Source organism: Rutilus rutilus, assembly GCF_951802725.1.
Source record: "Rutilus rutilus genome assembly, chromosome: 10".
NCBI lineage: Eukaryota > Metazoa > Chordata > Actinopteri > Cypriniformes > Leuciscidae > Rutilus > Rutilus rutilus.
In genome coordinates this window covers 18162993-18190301 of record NC_140215.1, presented here as the reverse complement: position 1 = coordinate 18190301, position 27309 = coordinate 18162993, and the positions used below count along the sequence as shown (strand labels likewise).

General features: G+C 37.3%; 1 protein-coding gene across 2 annotated transcripts; it reads right to left on the bottom strand.

Moving 5' to 3' along the window:
• Window positions 1–14: 14 nt before the first annotated feature.
• epc2 (enhancer of polycomb homolog 2) lies at window positions 15–17589 on the bottom strand. 2 transcript variants are annotated; one of them, XM_084421640.1, is made up of 14 exons: window positions 17168–17589; window positions 13704–13863; window positions 13440–13585; window positions 11685–11891; window positions 10586–10734; window positions 7760–7889; window positions 7449–7658; window positions 7239–7322; window positions 5131–5270; window positions 4619–4920; window positions 2986–3107; window positions 2718–2860; window positions 2189–2449; window positions 15–478 (listed from the first exon to the last, which is right to left on the bottom strand). In XM_084421640.1, the coding sequence occupies exons 1-14, from the start codon at window positions 17318–17320 to the stop codon at window positions 406–408; spliced, it is 2280 nt and encodes a 759-aa protein (XP_084277766.1). In that variant the 5' UTR covers window positions 17321–17589; the 3' UTR covers window positions 15–405. The 2 variants fall into 2 exon arrangements, with proteins under 2 accessions (XP_084277766.1, XP_084277765.1); XM_084421639.1 differs by having other exon boundaries at window positions 2189–2453; window positions 2722–2860.
• Window positions 17590–27309: the final 9720 nt, after the last annotated feature.

Below are 27309 nucleotides of genomic sequence, written 5' to 3'. Positions count from 1 at the left end.
ACAAAAGCATGGTATACTAGCTATGTCTGCATTTTGTGGTCACAACATTGGATTTATTTGTACGAGATACAAAAATGTAAACATTGCAAAATAAATAGTTAAAACAAGTGACGCAGGACCTATATTCATGCTCATGATCCCAACATGAACTAATGCACTTGTCTTGCTTGCATTTTCAAGTGCAAAAGCATGATGACAAAAAAAATCTAGGATTCAAGTAACAGAAATGACAGACTAATGATACAAATATACTATTTTACAAGGTAGTGATAATTCCCAATTTTACAAAATGTACACTTATAATATTGACAAATTTCTCTTAATATTTTGATATGCTGCTTTTGGGTATAAGTCCGTGTAGAAGCGCACAGATCTCAGCACTGAAGTCTTTGTGTTTCTGATGGGCTATGTGACCTCCATGGCGACTGTGGTCTCTGATAATCCGTTGAGAGCCAGCCTCTCTGGTTCGTGATTCTCCCTGCAAGATCAATACAAATATAGAGTTTAAAAATTTCATTTTCATTCAAATATATTAAGACACTATCGTTCAAAAGTTTGGGGTTAGCAAGATTTTTTTTTTTTGTGGAAACAATACTTCAGGGTCCACATTTTTACCAATATATTTCCAATATATTACTTTTGAGGCAAATATTCATGACCTAATGTTCCATAAAAGTCTATATACATGTATTTTTTCAGTGCGGTGAATCGATAAAAATCGATTATTTTCTGTAATTCGCACCTAACATTAAAGGTCACCAAATTAATAGAAACAGCATAAAGACAGTAGAGAGACCGTAAAGACAGACTTTTTTTTTTTAAAGGCCAGTATTACAGATACTAATACTGCTACTGATGTCTCTATGATTTTTTTATTTTATTTTTCTCAATTTTAGCCATTAATTATATAGGTATAATTGTAAGGTATCAATTTTAACACTTATTAGGCTTAAAAAAATTAAGTTCAAAACCTTTTTAATTTAAGTGAAATAAAAACAATCTTCACATAAACCCATTATAATAAATGTCACATTTACCTGTGCCCTTCAATATATCAGGGCTCAATTTTTTCTATTGGCCCAGTCAGACCAGTTCAGATTTTTACTTGCCCTGTCAAAATGCACAAAAGGTTATTGTTTTCATTGTTTTTGACCCATGTAACCTTGCAAACAGTGCTTTAAGAGGTAGGATACATTCAAAAATTGAATAAAGTAATCAAGCACTTCAGTCTTCACTGCATCATTTATAAATTAAATCTAGATTATTCCTTTTTAAGTCAAGTTTAAGTTTCTTTTTCTTTGATTATCCTTAATGACAAACAGCAGCGGGTTCATGACGCGGACCTGATACAAATTTCCTCAACTCTTTACGTTCATTTAAGACTGGACTAAAAACTGGCCTTTTGGCATAATTGTGTGTTTTTGTACATTCAAGAGCTGTCTGAAGCATCTTTCTGTGCACACTGCACGCCAGCACTGCATTCTCTGTTGTGTCTTATCGCGCTTGAAAAGAGTAAGAGCATTTGCTTGAATAAGAGCGCGATCATATAATGTAATGCTAGCCAAAGGATGACGAGAAAAAAAATCAAATCGCATGCATTAACACGTTCATTTTGACCGCACTACTTTTTTTTGACTTTTTTTTTTTTAAGTACAATTATCTCACCTAAATCCTAGTTGTTTGCTCACTCTATGTATTTGTGTTTTACAATGGGTAGTTTTTACAACTACCACACAGCACAAGGAAGCTTGATTTCAAATTTTGAACTGACTTTACAAACAGTAAAGTAAAATAAGAACAATTATAAAATGATAGTTCCAGTACTGGATTCTGATTGGTTGAGTCACGTTCAAAGCTGCTGTAAATTACTCTACAAACATCTTTTTTGTTACTGTGTGTTTATTTTGGGAATAAAATAAATAATATAAAAAAATATATATTTTTATGGACTAACCGTAATAAGCCCTGGTAGTGAAATTAGAACGCCCATGTCGTGCCTCACAACGCCCCCCTTAGCTTAAATTACAAGCAGTAGCACAAATAAATACAATAGAATAAAGATACAAATTAAAGAGTTCCTTTCCGGAGATAATAAATAAATATAGATACTTGAATTCATTTTTCACCCTCCCCCCAAACATAAAAAAAAAAAAAAACAATTGTAAAGTGAATAAGTTCTGTTTCAGACCTGGCGATGTCGATGGCACTAGTGGGGGTGACTTTGGGTACCCGGTCCAGACTGCTAGCAACACTGGCAAGCTTTAAGGCTGAGGGTGAAGGGGCACACAGACGTGCACTGTGGTGTGTGTGTGCAGGAGACACAGCGCTCACTGTACTCAGGTGCCCGTGGCCGTGAGGCAGAGACTGAAGGCCAGATGCACTCGTCATCCGTACTAAAGAGCCTGACTCACCACCACCTGCAGAACGGTTCAATTTGGCTTGTCTAAAACTTCCTGCAAGAGACGAAAATAACAAATCATTTAAATAATCAATCATGCTCACCTTTTTTCCTTTAATTAACCACACATCAAAGCGACTGATATTGTCATATAAATGTCCAAAAAAAGGTTTTCAGTCTCAGTTTTGCTATGATTCCCCAATAAGTTCTAGAAAGCAGTTTACAGTTTTAAAATATTTGGATCAAAATTACAGGCATATTTTCATATAAAGATTATTTTATATTTCAATGCCTCTGCTCAATTCCCAATGAGCTGCACATGCCTGAATTAGAAAGGACGCCATTGACACTTGCAATCTGGGGCCTGTTTTCATTGTTGGGAGTGTTGACCACAGCAGAGGCAGCAAAGTGTGCACTAGCCGAGTCCAGAGTCTTAGACATGCAGTCAGATGAGGCCGTGTTCTGTAAAAGAAATAATTTTTTACTTCTTAAATAAAATAAATAAATAATGACTTTGTAATTATTACAGAATAGAGTAAGAGTGAGGTTTAGCCCCATAATGCCTGCCATTGTGTGGATATACTCACGGGCAAGGGCTTGTGGGGTTCTGGTGCTGTCGAGTTCTGCTGGAGTTCTTGCTGCTGTAACTGTTTGTGCATCTGAACCAGCTGTTGCTGATGGGAGTGAAACTGCTCTTCTGTGAATCCACCTGCACATGTAAGAACACGGGTGTAAATGTGATGTTCTACAAATTTAAGAGGCTTTAAACCAGCAATTTTTATTTCTCCCACTAGGTGCCAGTAAAGGACTTAAAAAAAAAATATATATATACTTTTATTCATTTAGGATGCATTAAATTGACCAACTTGTAAATACGTTTATTATGTTACGGAATATTACTATTTAAAATACATGCTGTTCATTTGACCTTTCTATTTAAAGAATCCTGAAAAGTGCATAACGGTTTCCACAAAAAATATTACGCAGCACAACTGTTTTCAACAGTGACAATAATAAATGATACTTGAGCATCAAACAGGCATGTGATCAGCTAAAGACGAAGAAGGAAAACCTGTAAAACCGTACTGTAAAATCAGTATTTACTAATCATAATAATAAATTACATTATAATACAATGTTACAATAAAAGTATTTTTTTTGTATTATGGTCATCAAAAACAATAATAATTATCATTATCTTATTTTAACAACAGTAAAATTACAATAACAACATTTAAGTTTGCCTTAATTTCTTTGCTTTCAAACATTAAACAACTGAGCTTTTATTTTGGCGGAAAACCTCGTGATGACCCTAACTCTTCTCTGACAATAACAGATTTATAAACGATTCTCATTATGAACTTGGGAAGATGGTTGGTGCACACTGCGTTCACTACTGCAAATAATAAGCGTTTATAAGAACAGCACTCGCAAAGTAGCAACTCGCATTTACTGAGAATCGAAACTGAAAATGAACAGTGCTGTGCTTTGGCTTTACTCTGAATTATGCAGCGCATCATGGAAAGGCACAGTCGGAAAATACAGAAATCTGTATAAATACAGAAGAAGAAAAATCACATGCCTGATTAAATCAGCATATTTCAGCTTTTCCATAACATTACATTTTAAAACATTAAAATAGAAGTTATTTTAAACTGTAATAAATAAATGCAGCCTTGGTGAGCATTAGAGACTTCTTTCAAAAGCATTAATAAATATTACAGACCCCAAACTTTTAAACGGTAATGTTGTACATGTGCAATACTAATACCACTGCACTCAGCCCTTCAACGTAAAGACACACAATGTTGCTTGTTTAATGACACAGTGCTTCAAGCACAGCTCACCTCAAGTAAACAATTGAATGTGTGTGCCTAAATGATGCCAGATCAAGTTTATAAAAGAAATGTAGCTGAATTATGAGCAGCAAAAAAAATCTTAAATGTGCTCCGCATTTGGACTGCAGTCTGCTAATAGACAACCACTGAGAGCCGTTGAACTCTCTGCTGAGTTTTATGCATAGAATGCTATTTTGTATCAGACAGTGCAGCAATTTCATCTAAATCAATCGGCAGGCCACATTAAAAATGATTGACAGGACTGAATTTGTTGAAAAACCCAAGAGTAAACTGATAGAAAGGCACAATGGAGAACGCTTATACGGGTGAACGAAATTCAGTTGATTGACCTTCTGAATCCTGTTCAGCTCAGACGCCTCACCTGACACACTGTTAGAAAGAGGCTTCCCTCCACCTTTTTCCACCTGCGGAGTCGCTTTCTTGTCCTCACTCCTTGAGTTGTCCTGTAGCGGCCGAGGCCGGAAAAACTTCCACCTGCAGGCCTGGATGTCATTCAGGAGCTGAGTCAGTGAGCAATCAGGAGCTGATTTGGAGATGTGAGAGTTTGTGTTTGTGTGGACGGGGAGGTCAGGCAGACTAGAGCCAGCGGAGGGATAAAACATGTCAGGGTCCAGGTGCCTGAGGGCACGGTCCAGTTCCGATGAGGTGCGATCCAAAACAACCCTGAAGGAAAACAACAGAGTGCTTTAGGATATTTGGTACAATCTGTGACCTTCAGCGCTGATCATTAGGGAGTAGCCTCATCAACTTTTCTACTTTAATCTGAAGTAACAAAGAGCAGGGTCATAAATTCAAACCACACATCATCTATACTTGAGTGCAAGAAACAATAAGATAAAATGGGAAATGGGTAAATTGTAAATAGTGCCACACCTGCCACCTCTGCCCACCCTCCTGTGTGCCACTGCAATACAGCGTTTCGGCACAGAGAGGGCGGTGAGACAGTTCCTCTGCCACAGCCGGTCCTGATCCGCCTGCTGCCAGTGAGGAGAGCAGCTCTGATCCACCAGTGGCTGAGGACACACAAAACTTTTAACAATAGCAAAGGAAATGACCAATGCACCACAGAGCTAAATAATATGGTGCTCTGTCACTAATAAAGAAAGTATATCATACTCTATGGGCAGGAGGGTTTAGTCACAATGCTCCATTTTGGCCATGCGCTTTAATTTACATGCTAAGACAAAAACAAACAAAAAAACACTGCCAGTGCCGGCACCTTCACACCCTCCCTGTGTCATGACCCTCATGTAAGAGAGAGTTCAGTTGTAAGGTTAATTTCTGCAAATCTGAAATGTAAACCTACTGGTTGAGTAAGTTAAAAACAATGATCTGATGCAATTACCATTCCACTGAGAACAGCTATGAATATTAATTCAAAAATGAATTAACATTCATAACTGTTCTCAAAGGTCCTCAAGCAGCATTTTCTTATGCTTACAAGTATTTAGAATAGCAACATGTACTTATATAAATACAATTATTACAAATAATGTAGAAAAAAATGGTGTGTTTATTTTAAATGTTTAATACAAGAAATGCTCTACTTGACAACAACAGCTGGTTGAAATGATGGTAGAAAAAAGCCAGTGGTTCTCAATCAGGGGTCCAGGGTAGAGACCTTCACGGGTTCGGGTACCCGCGGGTATTTTGCTCAAACGGGTGAGAAATATCCAACTGTGTCGGATACGGGTGCGGGTCGGGTCGGACACGGAGGAAACACGGGTTTAAACACGGGTTTAAAACAATCACGTGCAAACGTAAAAATATATATGCATATTTTTAGGAACACACTTACAAAAATATGCCTGTATTTCAAGTTGATAAAATAATTTAAAATCCACATCAGTTTATTTGTGCCCACGCCCTCTCAGGAGTCTGTCTCCCTACTTTCACTTTGAAAAAAAAAAAAACCTTCATAACCGCGCGCGCGATCTGCTTGCAGTCGGCGAGATGGATGCTGAAGAGTTGGAGAAAAGAATAGCTAGGACTAGGAGATTGTAAAGTTGTCGACAATACGTTATCAAAAATCAAGTCCAATGTGTGGGAGAAATTTGGAGATATCTGAAGAAAACAATATTGTGCAAGGATTTGCTGCATGCATTTTCGTGTTGGATTGCCGCACATGTGGATTCATCGCCGAGGAAGCACGCAGTAAGCAGTTCTATCGAACAGTATTTTTCACATTTACTGTTAAATTTTTATGTGTTGTGTGCAGGCAGGGCGTGTTTGAACCCAAAATTGTCAGATGTAAGCTAGACAAAATTGTGTGGCAGAAAAAAGTGTTGTAGCCGCGTCTGTTATTAGGCTACTCGAGTTTTGTGGTAACGTTGGCTATGTTCTTCATGTACCGGCCGTTTGACAGATTCGGCTGAAGTTGTCCTTGTGTTAATGGTTGTGTAATAACTTCTGTATGACCGGGCAATAAACATTTTTGTAAGTGTGTCTATAATGTGATAGTCTAAACTGATTTTATTTCGGGTGCGGGTCGGGTGTCGGTTCTATTTTAAGCGGGTCGGGTGCGGATTTGAATTAGTGCTGCTGTCGGAAAACGGGTCGGATTCGGTTTTAAGCACTGCGGGTACGGGCGGGTGCGGATTTAAAAAATTGGACCCGTGCAGGACTCTGGTCCAGGGCCCACTACAGGGCCTCGGCAAAGACAAAACAAGCCTTAAAATACGGTTAAAAAAACAAAACAAAAAAACAAAACAAAAACATGTTGACAAATTTTATTATTTCAGTTGCTTTTTTAATTTATAAAAACTACTGTAGGAGGGTCCATGGATTCAAAAAATGTTTTGTAAGCAAAACAACAACTAGGGGGCCTTCAAATATTTTTGTGGTCAATGGGGCCCTTGAACTCAAAATGGTTGAGAATCACTGCTTTAAGCCATTTTAGTGCAGCTTAAATATCAAGATATAATTATTCAGCTATATTGCCCAGCTCTTCAGTCAGCACTGATGTTCAGTGGGAAACTCACCGAGAGGTAACTGCAGCCAGCTTTCCTTCTAAAGGCGAAGTTTCCATCAGGATCGTTCTCTTCATCCGGCTCTGATACTGGAGACTTCAGAAGAGAAAATAAGGAGAAATATATATACTATTATATCTTCTGACAAAAAATATTTGAACGTCTTTTAAGTAAAACCTCTAAATATGAGCATGTGTAACGAAACACTGATTGTACACTGACCAGTGGGTAATCCTCCTCTCCAGAGCTGTGGAAGTCGTACTGTTTAATGTCTGCCTTGATGATGGTTTGCTGTCGCTCTGGCCGACCAGGCTGCCGAAATGTATCAAGTTTGGGCCTCTTGTTGTACTTCTTATGAGAACGCACAAAGTCAAAGTGAGGCTCAGGCTTGATTGTGAAGGGGTGGAGGTGTTTGGACCCAGATTTGTGTGACTGAAGGAAAGAGACAGAAGAAATGGTTTTATAATTATCACTGAGCACATTCAAGACGTTTCTCGCACGCAGATCTTTTCCCTCCTACTGTTGGCCTTTACCTTAATTTTGCTCTCTGCCTTGTGCCGACTGCTCATGGGTAAGGATGTGGGTGCAGGGTAACTGGTTTTCTCTGCCAGAGGTACAGTGACTTCATTCAGAACCTCTCCTGAGAAGTCTCCAATTTGATATCTAATATACACAAAACAAGGAGAAACAATATGTAAAAACTAGGGATGCACCGGTACTGCGCTCATGCACTTGTACACATAAAAATGCTCCGATACCAACAACCGATATCACGCAGCGTGTACACAGACAACAGAGAGTATAATGGGGATAAAAGAGAAGGCTGTCTATGAAGTAAATGTATCTAATCAGTGAAATATTAAACAAAATATAGTAGGGCTGGGAGAAAAAAAATCTGTGTTGGCGCTGCCGCTGACCCAGAGAGAGTAGTCATGAAACAGCAGTCTTTTCAACCTCATAGTATCATTGTTTCTGTGATACAATAGTGCAAATTATCATAGAAGTACTGGGATAAAAGTTAAGTTCAAATATAAACACTGATGTCTACGATAGCGATCAAAATAGAGTAAATCAGCTGTTGATAGAAACTTGGCGCTTAAAATAACACATTTATCGATTACATTGTTTCGCCACTAGGTGGCGACAAGTGACTTTAAAAATGTATTTGTTATTGAATAATTTATTCAAGAGAATGTAGTATGATGCCTCTCAAATAAAAGTCAGATGATGAGATGAATTGTTTATGAATTGTTGCAAATATGACTCATCTTATGCATCATGTACAGTCTGTATAAATGTATGATTTAACTTTTCCCCATGGTCTAGTGTAAAAAATAAAATAAAAATTACACAAATAAATATACCAATACCTATTTCCTTTTTATTTCCGAAATGTGCAATATTGAATCGCAATACTTGTAGAATCCAATTCTTAATTTTATTTTTTTTATTAAAAAAAAAAAATAATAATAATAAAATAAAAAAATAATCGCAATACCGTATCGGCACCCAAGTATTATGATAGTATCGAGTCGGGAGATAGGTATATCGTCCCAGCCCTAAAATATAGTAAGCCTATAAGTGAAAAACACAGTGGATTGAGTGTGTAGCGGCACAGACACGCGATCGCGTCGAGTGCATCCCTTTTTCACAGACATCAGTGGAAAGTTTGTAGTTCGGTCAGATGTGTAAATAGCAAAGAAAATAAAGTGAGGCATATATTACTAACGTTAACTGAAGGAAGAGAAAGAGAGATTTGTTGCATGCTCTTGATTGCGGACGGTTCACTCAGCACACATGCATCATTTGGATTAAAACTAAATCGTATACGTAAGCAAAACATGAACTGTTACGTGATTTATGTATGACGAGTGGTTCCCTACATTATTACAGGACGTTTGCAGGTCAAGAAGTTTCAGAAACGCAAACATCCGAAGCACGCGCCCTGAAAGCTGCCTCAGACAGCGCGCAAATTGAATTGAATTCTCTTTCACGTCTTGCGTTTGGTGAGTATCCTAGTAAACATACCGGTAGTCAGTTATGTCTTCATGAACGTAAACAAAGAAAAGGAATGTACAGTAGGGCAGGCTATATTGGATCATAATAGGGCAGGCTATATTGGTGCATTTGTTCTAAAGGGACAGCAGCCTAATAAATCTGCTGCTGTGTTTTTTTTACTATTAATCAAACTACAAAAGACAAAGAAATCCCTCACTGCTATTGACAATTACTTTTGTAACCTTATAAAGATTCATCTATATTTAATTTATACAGTGATGAATATGCAGTATTATTTCACATTTGATTATTTTACTCAAATTATGTACCTGAAAACTACTGTTAGACCTACCTGGAAGAAGAAACAATAGCTGTTTATTTAATTTGTAGCCTTTCTTTGTTCTATTGTATTTATTTGTGCTACTTGTAATTCGATTTTTTGTTCTTATTTTATTGCTGACTGCTTGCTTGTCTTTAATAATGTTTTGAATTTGCATTAATTAGGCTAGTAGTTTTTGCTGTATCAAAATTATAATAGAGAATTGTGATATTTCACTGGCATCTACACATTTGAACCTCTGACCCAATCCTTAGCACTGAAGCAGCTTTAAATATGTGCTGTGCAAATAAATGATAAATAAAATATGACAGAGCAATAGAATGAACAGTGAAAGTAACAGAAGCTCATACAATACATTTTAACATGCTTAAGCATGAAAACAACTGAAGGAAATATTTACTAAACAAATTAAGCAAACTAATATGATTCATATTCTTTTAGTTTCTCTACCCAATATATATAAAAAAAATTAAATGCAGTGAAAATACAGGTATCGGTATTGGCAAGTACCAAAAATGAAAGTATCGGTATCGGACTCGTTCTGGAAAAAGTGGCATCGGTGCGAGAGAGATGAGTCACTTTACATACGACAACCATTCTAGCTGTTAAGTAGTGTTTGAAAGCAGGCATATATCAGCGGATACATCTATCAGCGGATATATTAGGGATCCACTGATAGACGCCTGCTTTCAAATGCTCCTGTGTGTATCTGTGTAAGCGCTTAGTGAAGACAACATGTTTTTGAAGCGTCGATCATTGTAGCCAATCACAGACATATATGTTGAGCGCGTGAACACAATGGCCAATCAGAAGCATTTAAGAATCGTTCAACAGCGCTCAAAAAGCTAGAGGGAAATGCTGGTATCATAACATTTTAAAAAGTTCAGTACCGTCATGGTACCGAAGTCGGTAGTTTTGACAACACTACTGTTAAGTTACACATAACAGTTTATTTATATAGAGTATGCAACAACAGACATTGTCTCAAAACAGCTGTATTAAAAGAGCAATGTTGACAAACCTTTTTTCAAACACCTCCAGTGTCAGATGCAGCAGCTCTCGTTTGCTCTTTTCTCTCTTCTTGATCATCTCCAGGATGCTCATGGTTCGGCTGAACTCTCTCCTCAGCTTCAGCATCTTTTCATAAGACGCCTCGTCATTCTTGCGATTCTACAGAGACAGCATAACAGAGAGACGGATGGTTCCGGTAGGTGTTCACACTTCTATTGAGGGGAAAATGTGATCTTTATTAGGAACGTGTGAGTGTGTGTGTTCATTTATATGTATGCATGCATGTATGTATGTATGCATATATATATATATATATATATGTATGTATATGTATATATATGTATATATATATATATATATATATATATATATATATATATATATATATATATATATATATATATATATATGAAGAGTTCAGATGCAAAAGCCTCTAAGTGCCATCTGACATTTTCTTCTAGAATGATCATTTTTATCAAGCTCGTATATTTAAATTCAGCAATTTCACTTAAATGGCAATGAAAATTACCTATTTATTGTCATTTAAGTGAAATTACTGAACTTAAATATACAAGCTTGATAAAAATGATCATTCTAGAAGAAAATTTCAGATGGCACTTAAAGGCTTTTGCATCTGAACTCTTCATATATACACATACATACATACAAAGCGTTGTAAACTACCTGACAGCTTCAGTGATCATAATGGCAGCGATCTTTGCCATTTTCTGTATATAATATATATTTTCCATGCTGCTAACTACATGTTGCAAAGTTTCTGGATTAACAAACGTATTTAAATACTTGATTGAATCTGAAAGTGATAACCATAGCATTGGATGGAATAAAACAATCTGAAGCTGTATGTCAAATGATCTATACATGAAGTCTTATGAGCTAATATAACAAACTGTTTCTTTGCATTTATTTTGGATTTATTGTCAGTACTGGGGTTGCCGTTCACAGGTAGGGTACTTTGTACTATGTGTGGACCATGTTTGTCTGCGTAAGTTTGATGCACAAATGTATAAGGTAATTCAGTCCTGTCTGAATGCCCTCTAATAATGCTGTTTGAGGCATCCATGACAAAACACAGAGTACGTGCATACCTTCCTAGTCTGCATCTTCTCTGTGCGACGCCTGAAGGCCACGTAAGCATCATTGTTGGTGGAGCCATCCCTCTTCTCCTGCTTGATTTGCGGGATGAGCGACGGGCCCCGGCAGTTCTTCCTCTTCCTCACCCAGTAATCATACACTGACTTTAAAAGGTAGTCATCTTCATTTAGCAGCAGCTTGGCCTCCTGAAGAGTGACCAACTACAAAATTTTTGAGAGAGAGACAGGAATGCGTGTGAATAAAAATCAAGCAATTTGTCCCTTGGTAAAATCGAGCTAGATCATACAGATGGCCTGACACATCCTCATTCTTGAAAATCATGAACAAAACAACACAGGACTAGGACACGACTTACTAGGTTTTAATTGCAATGATAAAATTATTTGTCACCTGTAAAGTGTTTGTGTGATGAATCAGTGTTTCCGCTACATTCATTCTGCCGTGGTGGTCCGCCACACCAAAAATCATCCCGCCACGGCTGCAGCTTGTCAGTGAGGTCTGATATTGTGCATACTATTGTGTTATTGTTAAGCCCCACTAAAGGCATAAAAAAATGTGTAAAGCACCATAAAGTTTTCATGCACTATATTCCAAGACTTCTAAAGTCATTCGATAGCATAATGTGAGGTGAAAATGAATAATAAAGTCGTTAAGTTAAAGTTAATGGGATAAAGGTCTATGGTTTGCATAAAATGACTTTATCTTGCTGGAGTTCATTGCGCTTTCTAAATCATATTCCTTTCTCCCGGATGTCTGTTAGATTACAGCACTGGAGTAGAGCATTGTTCTTTATGCGCACTGTAACTGAAATTTAAAACTGTTAAAAGAAAAGGCTCAATAAACTGTTGCATAGATATAATACACTAAGCATCAAATATCTCTTCGCTTTGTGCTTTGAACTCTTCAATGCGAAGCGCTGCACGCTATGACTTCGCGTTGCTTCGCCGCTCTAAATTGGAGCCTTTCATATTATACTATGGTGAGGTTTAAACACCTGGGGCAGGGGGGCGTGGCCCATGGGAATTTCACTTATGGGCAACGCCCCCTCCCCCTGGGGAAGTGGGCCTGCCACCACAGCTGGAAAAAAATCCTAGAGGAAACACTGTGAATTATTGCCTGCTTGGAGCATTGATCATATTATTGGGCCTATGTTGCTACACTACCGTTTAAAAGTTTGGTGTCAGTAAGATTTTTTTTTTTAAAGAAATTAATTATTTTATTCAAGCAAGAACACGTTCAATTGATGGGAAAAAAAAAAAACCTGTAAATAAATTTATATATGTTTTTTATTTATTTTATGTTTTAAATAAATGCTGCTCTTTTAAAATTTCTATTGATCAAAATATCCTGAAAAAGTTCATCACAGTTTCCAATAAAATGTTACATAGCACAGCTTATTGTTGATAATAATAATAAATGTTTCTTGAGCAGCAAATAAGGATATTAGAATGATTTCTGAAGAATCATGTGACACTGAAGACTAGAATAATGGCTACTGAAAATTGAGCTTTGATAAATTACTTTTTAAAATATAGTAAAATAGAAAACATTTATTTTAAACTGTAATAGTATATTTGACAATTTTACCGTTTTTTTATTGTATTTTGACATTTTTGTTACTTTCATACAATTCTGGTACCATGTTGGGTCGCCACTTGATATCTCATGTAAAAACTGAATCCTGAAGCAAAACCAGCTGAGAAGCACTGAATTATAAGACTTATAAGGTATAATGCACTTGTTATTACCTGGTTGGTGCTGGCTTTCTCTAACCGGTCCATCATGGTCTCAAACTGCACAGGTCTGAGCTCCATCTTGCGGTTGAGTCTGTTCAGTAAAGTCTCGTCCTCTGAGTCCATATCATAGTCAGGCAGCTCGTTATCCAGACCCAGAGCTAATGCGGAGTACAAGGGGTAAAGGTCAGATTGAGGTCATATTCAAATTACATTTTATGTGTATGTTAAACCAAGAAATTGAAGTATCCAGTGGGGCTTGAGGTAGACGTCACTCACGCTGGATGTGGATGAGCTGTTTGGGGATGCGGAACTCTCCTTTGTAAAGGCGGTCGTAGTAGGTGATGTTACTCTCTGCCTCTGGCACAGGGATGACCATGCTCTCCTTCTTCTCCCTGAACACCTGCTGGGCAGAGATGGCCCTCTGGAGATGGTGCTCCTGAAACACCATGAGAGAGAGTGTGAGTAATGCTAATTCTGCACTGACAGAGTTGGTCAACTCAAATATGTGAACAGGTTACACCAAATACGCCAGAACGGTAAAGATTTTGCCACCTCATATATAGCACATATATATTTCCATTAGCAAGTTAGTTAAGCTGATGTAGCTGGACTAAGCAAAAAGAAAAAGTTTAACAACTCACACAGAGGAGGAAATAAGAATTGGGCAAGTACAAATTCTAATGCAGCTGAGAACAGCAACGTGATGAAAACCGCTGCAATGTTTTACACAGCTTGCAAGCATCCAAATGAACTCTAAATTGTTCTGATTACTTTTGGATTCAAGACTGATCAATGGGTGAGCAGTTCATTATCAGGTAGGTCAGGAGTGCAAATGCAATCAATCTGTGGCACACAAAAGCAGCACATAACTTGTTTTTAACTAGGGTTGGGAATTGAAAATAGATTCCAATTCTGGAATCGGACACTTGTAATAAAATTAAAAAATTAATTCCGCTTATCGATTCCTGTGTGTAAATTTAATTTAGTCTGTGCCGTTTTCTGTTGATGTGCAGCGTGAAGAAAACTTTACTAAACATTTGTGTCTGTAGAGAGCGCCTGCCATCCAATAATCACAAAAAGCTTTGTTACTTTTAATATAAAGCAATGCCTCAACTCTAAATTCTGTTCATTTTATTACGAGATTCAAACAATAAATGTTGCTTTGGCGCTCTTTAATGCGGAGTGATAAATAGCGCAGTTCAAACGGCGACACGGATCAAGCGGCGCGTGAACCGATCATCTCATCTCCTCTTTACTGCATCACGAAATAAACATCAGAAGGTATGTCGAAAGATAGGCTACATTACAACCTCTCATGAATCCTGTTTCATGTAATCGCTCAATCAGTGTTTCAACCAGGGAAAGACATCAATAAAACAGCTTGTAAGCTATAAAATCACTTAATGTTACATTTACCTCAAGAAAGCTATTCAATGTCCATAAACTCATTAGTTAGCTAGAAAAATTATAATAGAGAAGAGCATTTTGTTAAATAAATGCACTGTATTATATATTCATTATATTTTTACTTAACCTGTTAGAGATGTCTTCATTATTTAATGTATGTTTGAATGAATATGACAAGAAAACAAGTTATTAGTTTATAGCTAGTCGTTCAAATGTTTATATTTCACCAACAATCTAGTAGAAACAATTCTGCTATTAAAAAGTTGATATAAAAACTGCCTTATGTGCAATTCAAATGTTTGTACAACTCAGTTTGAGCTATTTGAGTGCTGATTATTAAAAAAAAAAGTATGAATTATTATTTGATTACTCGTTTATTTGATGAATCTGTGAATCTCTTCGGCAAGCCAACGAGGAAACTGCCGAAAATAAAACACAAAAGTCGCAGACGCTCATAACAAAAATTATCTTCATTAAAAAGTAGTGAGACTAAATGTCTACCGGTGCTGATGCAGCTCTCTCTGTCTTATTGCGGTGTTTGATCTTGAAATTAGCTGATGATAACTAAAATACAGCTCATTTCTCTTGCTTTCTCTGACGTGAACTCCGTTAAATTTGCATATAGCACGGAAATTGAAGATCGGATTTATATCCGTTTTGCGGAGACACATTTAAGTGGGCAAGTGTAAACGGAACCGTTCTAACAAATCAGATAGGCCTAGCTATCCCATCTGTAAAACCACATGAAATGACCAGGTGTAAACAGACGCCTGTATATTGGATCCTGCATGAGGCCTTTAGGCAGCCTAATAAACCTGCAGCTGTGTGGCATTAATGTTAATCAAAGAACAAAAGAAAAACTTTTGTAACTTTAATAAGCATCAATCTATATTTTATTTATAAAAAGAAAACTATGCAGTGTTATTTTACATTTGATTACAATTTATGTACCTGAACTTTGTATTTATTTGTGCTATTGCTAATTTGTTCTTATTGTTATACCGTTTACTTGTCTTTATTAATGTTTGAAATTTATATTAGTTAGTCCAGTTGTTTTTTCTGTGGTATTTTTGTGAAAACATTAGTGTTTCTTTAGGCTGCTGATTTTTGTTCATTAAAAGACACAGAATAAATATGTTTGATTTAATAGTTTGACTAAATGTTTTTATCTTACAGGAATTAAAACTGGGAATGGAAAAGAATCTGAATAGTTAACAATACCAACCTATTTTTAACAAGTACTTGCTCTCCGTACTGTACATCTGTCCAACATAACATTGAGCTTGCTGATCACAATGGCAGCATGACAGTTCGTACTTCTATTTTAATCAAATTAACTTCACTTACAAATCAAATGAATCAAACTGAATGAATCAATGACTGCTTGATGATCTGTCACGTATCTTTCAAAAGAACTCATAACAGTGGTGTAGCCAAATACTAAAACAATAAATATGAATTATATTTAGTTTACAAAAATATAATTAAAAAAATATAAAACTAAATTTATTATTTCCTTAAGTAAATTTTTAACTAATAATAATAATAATAATATAAAATGTAGATATGTAGTACATATCTAATGTCGGTAGATAGTACATATTTAATGTATTTAGAACATATCTAATGTACTGTATGTTTAAATAATATATTTTTATAATAATAACAACAATGATGAAATATAAGCAAATAATAACAATTATTGTTATTAAGAATTATTTTCATTGGGTAACGTTAGTGGTTTGAACATAACATTGTGGTGCCATGATGGCAACATCATGAACATGGTACTCTGATATATACCATGGTACTAAATAATTGCCATATTAATATACCACTGTACTATATGATATTCAAATGTGAAGAATAAAACATGCCATAATGGTGGATTGCACTGTGTGTCCGCAGTTCTGCGTATGCTTGAACTGATGACTAGGGCCCGCAGATGCAGAAACTAAACATCAGGACCATTGAAGAATCAAACACAGATTCAGGCTTCAGAGGCACGCCGTTCAGCTCATGTATTCCTGTCGTAACATACGTCAATCTCGAACGCATTTGCGCAAAAAGGCTGACGTCAATGCGCATTGACCACTAGCAAATCTCTCACGTAAATAACCTTGTTCACGCCATTAGTGTAAAACATTTCCCACGACTACGCAACTGTCGTGCACTGTATACGTAACCTAGAGCCTCAGAACGCTGCTTACCGATCCCCATACGCAGAGAATGGACTTGCGCAGTAAAACGTGCGTAAACGATACGTGAATACCAACACCCTGCTATGCACCTGAACCTCATGAAAAATGATGAATTTAAAATCATTTACATACCGACTCCTCTTCCTTTTCCATCCCGGTTGGCATTTGTGGGACCGCTCGGTTGATGGAGACGCAGTCGGTGAGGTCCGGGAGGTCTTTATTGCGGTAGATCGGCAGCGGTTTGGCGGCGTCTAGCGCTCGTGCGCGGAACGAGAGTTTACTCATTGTTTTCAGCGATCACAAACACACTAAACACGGATCATTCGGTACAAGTACACACACGAGCCGACGGTTCTCTCCGCGGCCGCACTCACTGACGTCCCTCCGATCGAAATCCGGCGGTTAAGGGCATCTCTGAGCGAGTTATGGTGTTTTTTCACGGGCTTTTTTTTCTAGGCTGGTGTGAAAACATGGCGGACATGATCCCGACAGCCCGCGCGACACTGCCAAAGAGCGTGAGCGGGAGCGCGCGTGTGCCGCTGCGCGCGCACCTCATACAACATGCGTGCACACGATATTACGACACACGGGCACGAGGGAACACATACATGCATCGTAGAGCTGTCATATGCATTAGAGACCGTCCATTACAAATGTATATTGATGATAATAACGTCTTCAAACGTGCCACGAAGACAAAGATGGCCTAAAATCAAGAATGTAAACAGATATTAAAGGTTCTGGGCTATAGAATTTTTTTGACAGGGTCACCTATCCTCCTGGCTGGGGGATGGGGTGGATTCGGAGCATCGGACAGGCCCCTGTCTTACCAGGGCCCTTAAAATTGTCCTAATCTTCCCCTGTTACAGTGCCCCTGTTGATTAACTGTTAGTATAAGCCTACATTTGGGCGACCATCCCCTGGTAGCTTACCTTCCAACTTGATCTCATGAGAAAACATAATTGTACAATAGGTATTTCATATGAATTTGTACAATGTGATTCGTGTGGAAATTATTTTTTAGAAAAACTTAAACATGAAGGTCCATCCCTAAACCTAACCATCAGTGGGGCGTAAGCAGATCGTACATTGCCTATGAATTGAACAAATTCATACGAATTAGCCAATTAGTCCATTCGCCAAAACAAAAAAATGGTTATGAATTTCCATAACAGTTTGTTGGTCATGCCAAAAAACTTGATGATGAGAATGAAAAAATTACTTGGTTCATGACATCCAACCTATAAAATCTAGGCTATAAAGTTGTAGACCAACCCAGTGAATTACACAAATGTTCAATTCAAATGCAATGACATTGTTTGTTGCTGAGTTTTATTTGCCTGGTTCACATAATTAAATCCACGTTTTACTCTGATTATGAGCGTTTTCACACTAACATAAGTATTCTGTTGACATGAGTTTTTATTTATTTATTGTTTTATTAAATAAATAGCATCCATCCTTCACCATTAGATTTCTGATAGGTCTACTGCAATTGAGTTTCCTGCTGTCTGCTAGCAGCAGGAGTGAGCTGGGTGGCCAGTCTGCTAGAAAAAAAAAAAGTTAAGCCTGCTAAGACACATCAGTTTTAATGAGAGGAACGAGCAGAACTTCGAGCACTGAGGCGATCCTAAAGCAGAGGTGGATGTGCGATGCATAAGTGGAGAGTGTCTGAGCACTGCAGGGGCTGCACTCAGTGTTTCTCTACAGAACATTGCCTGAATCGCTTACATAAACTAGGATCCATGAATTAATCTAGGCCATTATGTTGTACACTATACTGTTCAAAAGTTTTGGGTCAGTAAAAATTATTGGCTATCACGGTTTCCACAACAAAATGTTTTTCAAAAATGTAAGTGATATTAATCAGAAATGTTTCCTGAGCACCAGATCAGCATATTAGAATAATTTCTGAAGGATCATGTGACACTGAAAAAAGTTATTTTTTTAAATTGTAATAATTTCCACAATGTTACTGTTTTTACTGTATTTGATTAAATAAACACAGCCTTAATGAGCATAAGCATAACATTTTTAAAAAATATCCCGACCCCAAACTTGTGAAAGTGCATTTGGTTTTGACACTGGGAAATATCCTGGTGCTCCTTATGGTTAGTCCATTGCTTAAAAGAATGGCATTGTACTGCATTTCTCATCTAAATGACTGGTATCACCAGGCCAACATCAGTACATTAAACTTATATGAGATGAGAGGGGAGAAAAAACTTCTGAAGTGAGTGGAAGAAAGTTAGTCTTCATAGAAGAAACAAGGTGTCATGGGGGAAAAAACTTTTTCTGCAATGCATTTCACAAATGTGACCCTGGACCACAAAACCAGTCACATGGGTCAATTTTATGAAATTGAGATTTATACATAATGTGAAAGCTGGATAAATAAGCTTTCGGTTGATATATGGTTTGTCAGAATAGGACAATATTTGGCTGATATACAACAATTTGACCATCTGGAATCTGAGCATGCAAAAAATCGCAACATTGAGAAAATCGCCTTTAAAGCTGTCCATTTATGTTCACGATTATGCTGCATTCACTCATAAAAATAAATGTTTGATATATTTACGCTAGGAAATTTACACAATATCTTCATGGAACATGATCTTTACTTAATATCCTAATGATTTTTGGCATAAAAGAAAATTCGATAATTTTGACCCATACAATGTATTGTTGGCTATTGCCACAAATATACCCGTGCGACATGTGACTGGTCAATCTGATTCCCTGTTCAATTGGTTTTAAATGGTTATAGAAATGGACTGTTTGCCCGAGGAGTTCATTTAAGATGTCTACACTTTGCAAATTTCCTTGTAACCTACTTGTTAACTTTTGCATGTCTCTGAAAATCCCTTGTTTTAGTCTCTTGAATGTTATTTTCTGATGTTCAAGACGTTTCCAAAGTTGTTGATAGTGGTGATTCCCCTATCAACTTCACCTCAAAACAATGATGTCACAACAAGACTCGTTAATTGTTGGAGTCATTGAAGGGATTGAGATCACGAGTGTGAATTGGTGTGAAATTGCTGCGATAAGGACGAAAGGTAAGTAGCCGGCAACTGGCGTCACAGGCTTCAAAGATGGCTATTCCACTTTTCACAAATGGTCTCTTTCCTCTCACAAACCATCCTGTTTCTCCAAAACTTTGACTTGAATATCCCTGGCCTGCATGTGTGAACCTCATCTTTTAGTCTTGCCCAGAAGTGTCCCATCCCCTCTGTGCTGTGATGGCTATGACATTCCTCATTACTGTACCATAACACTCTTCTTTCCCCTCAGGGTCCTGTACTTTAGGTACTGCAGGTCCTTCTCAGCTAAGTCCTGGGAGTTCTGGATGTGACGTTCCACATTGCCAACTAATGGTGACAAGAGTGTGGCCAAGTGTCTCTAAGTGTTGTACATGTAGGTGTTTAGGATACTGCTGACAGTCTGAGTTGGGCTCCCTCTTTATTTTTGGGAGCCTGCCTGTATGAACACTATAAGATTCCTTTAGAAAAAGAAGTGGAAGTTTCAGTAAATGAGCAAGGGCATGCAAATGACCTTAAGACCTCCTGAATTATATATAATGAGCTACATGTATTCACTGAGGGGGTATAGTGAGCCCAGGGGCCCTTGTGAAATTGTGACGTGGCCCCATGTGGGTCACAGGGATTATAGACCCAGTTTCAAGTCAGCTCATGTGTGAATGTACATTCACTGTGGAATATTTTTTAGGCAACTTCTTCTTGGACACGTGATATTGACATTTCAGTCTGAAAGTGTAAAGAGAGAAAAGTAAGTCACACTTCTATATAGTGCATAATGTCTTTTATTTTTTCATTTGTACTGAAACTCTTTGAGTCAAGAGTTATAATTTTCACATTTATCACTCAAACACATGTCTTCTGGACTGGATACAAAATTTCCCCTCATAAAAACTGGATACCTCTGTATATATATACAGTTGTGGACTGATTTTGTTAAATGGTGGTCAAGTAGAATACCTGTCAAAAGACAAAAATCAGCTATAGTTGAATGATTATCAGTATACAGAAACAAGTCAAATACTCGATCCAAATTTAATACAAGACAAAAGCATCTGTCCAAATAAAAATGTAAATAATGTATTTTTGTGATCACGGCATGTGTTTTTTGTATTTTGTTATTGTATTAATTTATGCACATTACTACCAATAGGTCTTTAAGCACATTTCCAGATCTCGAGTTGTGGTTTGGACAGTTGAATTGCAATAGATACATGTTGTGGTTGAAGTAGCATTTGGCTTTCACACGGTTTTCTGTTCTGCCTAAGACAAATTAATACATTTTATGAGTGAACAGAAAGTTTTAAATGTAAAACTGCTGTACCGCTAATATTAAAATGGTCAAATCAACAAATTGTTGATCTGGACTAAAACAAAACACATTTCTTAAAAAAACTTAACTGAAAATGAATTATATATATATTTATTTATTTATTTACACTCACCAAAAGGATTATTAGGAACACCTGTTCAATTTCTCATTAATGCAATTATCTAATCAACCAATCACATGGCAGTTGCTTCAATGCATTTAGGGGTGTGGTCCTGGTCAAGACAATCTCCTGAACTCCAAACTGAATGTCAGAATGGGAAAGAAAGGTGATTTAAGCAATTTTGAGCGTGGCATGGTTGTTGGTGCCAGACGGGCCGGTCTGAGTATTTCACAATCTGCTCAGTTACTGGGATTTTCACGCACAACCATTTCTAGGGTTTACAAAGAATGGTGTGAAAAGGGAAAAACATCCAGTATGCGCCAGTCCTGTGGGCGAAAATGCCTTGTTGATGCTAGAGGTCAGAGGAGAATGGGCCGACTGATTCAAGCTGATAGAAGAGCAACTTTGACTGAAATAACCAGTCGTTACAACCGAGGTATGCAGCAAAGCATTTGTGAAGCCACAACACGCACAACCTTGAGGCGGATGGGCTACAACAGCAGAAGACCCCACCGGGTACCACTCATCTCCACTACAAATAGGAAAAAGAGGCTACAATTTGCACGAGCTCACCAAAATTGGACAGTTGAAGACTGGAAAAATGTTGCCTGGTCTGATGAGTCTCGATTTCTGTTGAGACATTCAGATGGTAGAGTCAGAATTTGGCGTAAACAGAATGAGAACATGGATCCATCATGCCTTGTTACCACTGTGCAGGCTGGTGGTGGTGGTGTAATGGTGTGGGGGATGTTTTCTTGGCACACTTTAGGCCCCTTAGTGCCAATTGGGCATCGTTTAAATGCCACGGCCTACCTGAGCATTGTTTCTGACCATGTCCATCCCTTTATGACCACCATGTACCCACCCTCTGATGGCTACTTCCAGCAGGATAATGCACCATGTCACAAAGCTCGAATCATTTCAAATTGGTTTCTTGAACATGACAATGAGTTCACTGTACTAAAATGGCCCCCACAGTCACCAGATCTCAACCCAATAGAGCATCTTTGGGATGTGGTGGAACGGGAGCTTCGTGCCCTGGATGTGCATCCCACAAATCTCCATCAACTGCAAGATGCTATCCTATCAATATGGGCCAACATTTCTAAAGAATGCTTTCAGCGCCTTGTTGAATCAATGCCACGTAGAATTAAGGCAGTTCTGAAGGCGAAAGGGGGTCAAACACAGGATTAGTATGGTGTTCCTAATAATCCTTTAGGTGAGTGTATATCATTAATTAATTTTCATTAAAAAATTAAATAAATGTTTAAAAATTAATTAAATGATATATAAATTAATTAATGATATATATATATATATATATATATATAATTAATTCATTTTCAGTTACGTTTTTTTAAGTTTTATTTTTTCATCTAGTTACATTTTATTTCAGCTTTATTTTAATCACTGAAAACAAATTTGAACACATTTCATTTGCATCTCGTTGCATATTTTTAAACTGGTTAAAATGCTCAGATGCATTGTGAGAAACCTCCTCTTGTGAGTTCTGGAGATGATGGAGAGGCAAATGGCAGATGTGCATGGAGGCATATGCATTGGCATTGTGACATCTGTGTTTGGGGAGCTGCCAAATGATTCTAGAGACACATGTTTTTCCCAAGAGGAGCTCAATGTAGATGTTCATTTTCTCCTCCAGGGATAATGGCTCTCTCTGATCAGGTTATTATCAACCGGTCTCACAGGGCAGTTTGACTGACTCTAAGGAGTTGCTTTTGCATGGATATCGGACAAATTGGTCAAATTCAAAACACACCACATACCCAAAACACTTAAGAATGTGTGTGAAACATGTTGCTAATGAATGAATTTATATAGCACTTTACTATGTACTACTGTACACCCAAAGCTGTTTACAATCATATCGGGGTCTCTCCTCAACCACCACTAGTGTGCAGCATCCACTTGGATATTGTGATGGCAGCCACAGTACAACGGCGCCAGTGCGCTCAACACACACCAGCTATAGGTGGAGAGGAGAGAGAGTGATGGAGCCAATTCAGGGAGTGGATGGAGTTTATTAGGAGGCCATGATTGATAAGGGCAAATGGAGGGAATTTGCCTCCACCCCTGGAGGTTACACCCCTACTCTTTACGAGAGGTGCCATGGGATTTTTAATGTCCACAGAGAGTCAGGACCTCGGTTTAACGTCTCATCCGAAGGACGGTGCTTTTGACAGTATAGTGTCCCCATATACTGGGGCGTTAGGACCCACACAGACCACAGGGTGAGCACCCCCTGCTGGCCTCACTAAAACCTCTTCCAGCAGCAACCTGGTTTTCTAATGAGGTCTCCAGGTACTGGCCAGGCTCAACCCTGCTTAGCTTCAGTGGGCAACCAGTCTTGGGCTACAGGGTGATATGGCTGTAGCACGCTGTGAAATGATAAAACAGTAACTCAATGTTTTGTTACTCAATTTCTAAACTATGAAATGTAACTTTTTGCATTTAGCAGACTCTTTTTATCCAAAGTGACTTTACAATAGAGGAACATATTCAGCCAGAAAAACTATAACAGCAGTCACAAGATCAGCCTCAAAATCTTATTTATTTACAGAACAGACCTCGAATCTGGAATAACACAATCGTTTTCAGTGTAGTCAGTTTTGGTTTTCATTAACTAAAACTAAACTATTAAAAAAAAAAATGTGTCAAATGAAATAAAGCACAACATACATATTAGATAAAAAAAAAAAAAAACTATAAACGTAAACTATAAAATAAAATAAAAAGTCTACTTTTGCTTTGGCAAATATTAAACTAAAATATACCAAAATGATATATAAAAATAGGAGCTAATTAAAAATCTTTATAAAAACTATAATAGTATAGTAATAAAATAACAATTACCGATGCCATTGCAGAAATGCGCTGTTCACAGTTAGCAATGATTATCCATGTTCAATTATAGGTATTGAGTAAAAAGCAGTATTCGATAGGTCATGTGATCTCAAAGGGCATCCTGGTTATAGTGGTTATAGTTTTCAGAGCTTCAGATATGAATGCTTCTCTGGCCTACTGCATGCATTATGAACTCTTTCTTCTTTTTGTTATGTTAAAGCACACAGCAGCATTCTGAGAGAATGTGATTTGTTGACTCCCACACTGTTATTCAAGGACATTTACAGCAGCCTGACCAGGTGATTCAGTTCAACAGCTCAAAGAGAAACAGTGAGATGAGATGCCGGACAAGCAGTCCACTTGAATTTATATATAACCTCTATGGTGGGCGTTCAGTCACTGGACTGCAGAACTCTCCAGCTGGAGCTTCAATCCCTTTCCAGGTGAGTCTGGGACAAGAGACAATGCAGCAATTTTAGAAACACTAGACAAATATTTTATACAATAAGGATACATAATAAATTATGTGCTAATGTTAATGATAAGCTGTTGTATTCATAACATTGGATTTTATTTTTTAATAGGCTTTTATGCTCACCAAGGCTGAATTTATTTGATCTAAAATATAGTAAAAAGTCATATTATTGTGAAATAAATGTTTTATATTTCAATGTATTTTAAAATATAATTTATTCCTGAGATGGCAAAGCTGAATTTACAGTCTTCAGTGTCACATGATCCTTCAGAAATCATTCTAATATGCTGATTTGCTGCTCAAGAAACATTTATTATTATTATCAATGTTGAAAACAGTTGTGCTGCTTAATATTTTGTGGAAAACGTGATAGATTTATTGTGATTGTTATGAATAGAAAGTTGAAAAGAAGAGCATTTATTTGAAAAAGAAATATTTTGTAACATTGTCTTCTGTTATTTTTGATCAATCTGATGCATATTTGCTGAAGATAAAAAAATAAATAAAAAAAATCAGAAATCTTACTAACCCCAAACTTGTAAATTGCATCAGTAAAATATTACAATCAAAAAGTATACAATGAGGTGAAATGCTGACCTCTAGTGGTGTGATCACACACAACAGCTATTCATCAAATACAGGTCAGGCTGGACAGTTCTGACCTTAGCTTTGAGAAAATGTCAAATTGCCAATATTACAATCAGTAATCAGTATTTTTTTCAGATGCAGTGTTTGTGCTTAAACATTTATCAGTGGAAATCTTCACTTCTGTCTTTAAAACAGACGGAAATACGCATTACTATTTTCAGATCAGTTGAGTAATTGAGACACAGTACACATTTGAGAGCAGTCACTATACTTTATTTGAGGGGAGTAGTAGCATAAAATTTAATCTGTACATTATGTAACAATTACGTCTGATCAGGCCCTGAATGCGGTAAATACTCGAGAGTAAGGTGGACAAAAATGGCATGTCCAGCACAACAGTAATACAGCTGCTCGCACCTAAATTAGAGAGTTTTGGTAAAGTGGAGACATTCACTCAATGAGAAGAAACATTGTCACTGAAGTGTGTCTGAGAGAAAAGACAAAGAGAAGCTGCTGGTCGAATCCCAGGAGCAATTTTTGCAACGCTGCACCATGTTGTCAGTCGTGCTACACTGTTTGTTCAATCTTTTGAACGCTGTGAGTGGAAGTCTGAGGTAAAGGATTGATTCTTTTGTAGTGTTTTATCTGACCAGTTTAAAAAAAAGAGAAAGCATCACTTCTCATTGATCCAGAAAAGAAGAATGACAGTTGGGCCATGATATAAATTAATAAAACTAAGATACAGATGTACAAAATTAACATTAAAATATTTAATAATAATAATAATAATAATAATAATATCAATAAAGGATTTCTTTCTTTGTGACATAAAAAAAACCTCATGCTCTTTTCACAATCTTAAACAACATTCATTTGTACATACGGTGCATTTTAAATTGAGTCTTCTACTAAACAGGGGGCTTTTTTTAAAGTTTGGCTTTTCATCTTATTCAACCTTCCTCCCAGATTCCCCAAATAAAACACCAAAAACAGACAAGGGTACAGGACAGCACCTGGTGAAAACACTCTACAGGCCAGCAGCAGTCACTCAGGCTTAGTGAATCTTTTGTAGTGTTTACAGTCAAAAAGTCAAATAGCAAGAACCTCACAGGAGGTGCTCTTAGACCAAGAGCACTCGTCCTCCTGACCCTAACCTGCAAAGAGCTTTAGTTTGGGCTTAGAACCACCGGGCCTTCAATTCTGCACCTACAAAGTCCAACGGAAGGCCTTTGAAAGATGGCATGGGCCCTTATTACTTTACCATTCTGACAGCAGTCAGATGAAGTACAACAGAATGAGCTGGCTGAGAATGCTACAGTAGAGAGAGATAGAAAGCTTTCATTGAAAGGGCTTGATTGCATACGGTTGTATGAACCTGAACATTGTCAAATGCATCACATGGGGAAAGGATTTCAGAATTTGTTCAGACGAGCAACAGAAATCCGATTTTGTATCATACTCGAATCCGTTTAGATATTCGTAGTGTGAATGGGTAAAAAAAAAAACAAACAAAAAAACAAACACGAAACGCAATGTTTACAAACCGGATTCAAACCACATCCACATGTCCGAATGGTCAGATCAGATCTCAATTCATTTTTTCACCATTCGGGATTTGACGTGATTAATATCAAAAGCAAAATGAACAAAATCACTGAGCCACTGAATCATATTTCAGGTTTTGGTGTCCCGACTCAAATCACTTTAGTTCGTAGTCTGAACTGAAAAAATAAGATTTTTACAAGCCTGATTCAAATCAGACCCATATGTGGTTTGAAATCGGTTTAATTGTGAACAGATTTCAGGCAGGTTTTCCATCATCTGGGATGCAATGTGATAGTCATGAATGACTGATATTGGGACAGATATTGACTACAC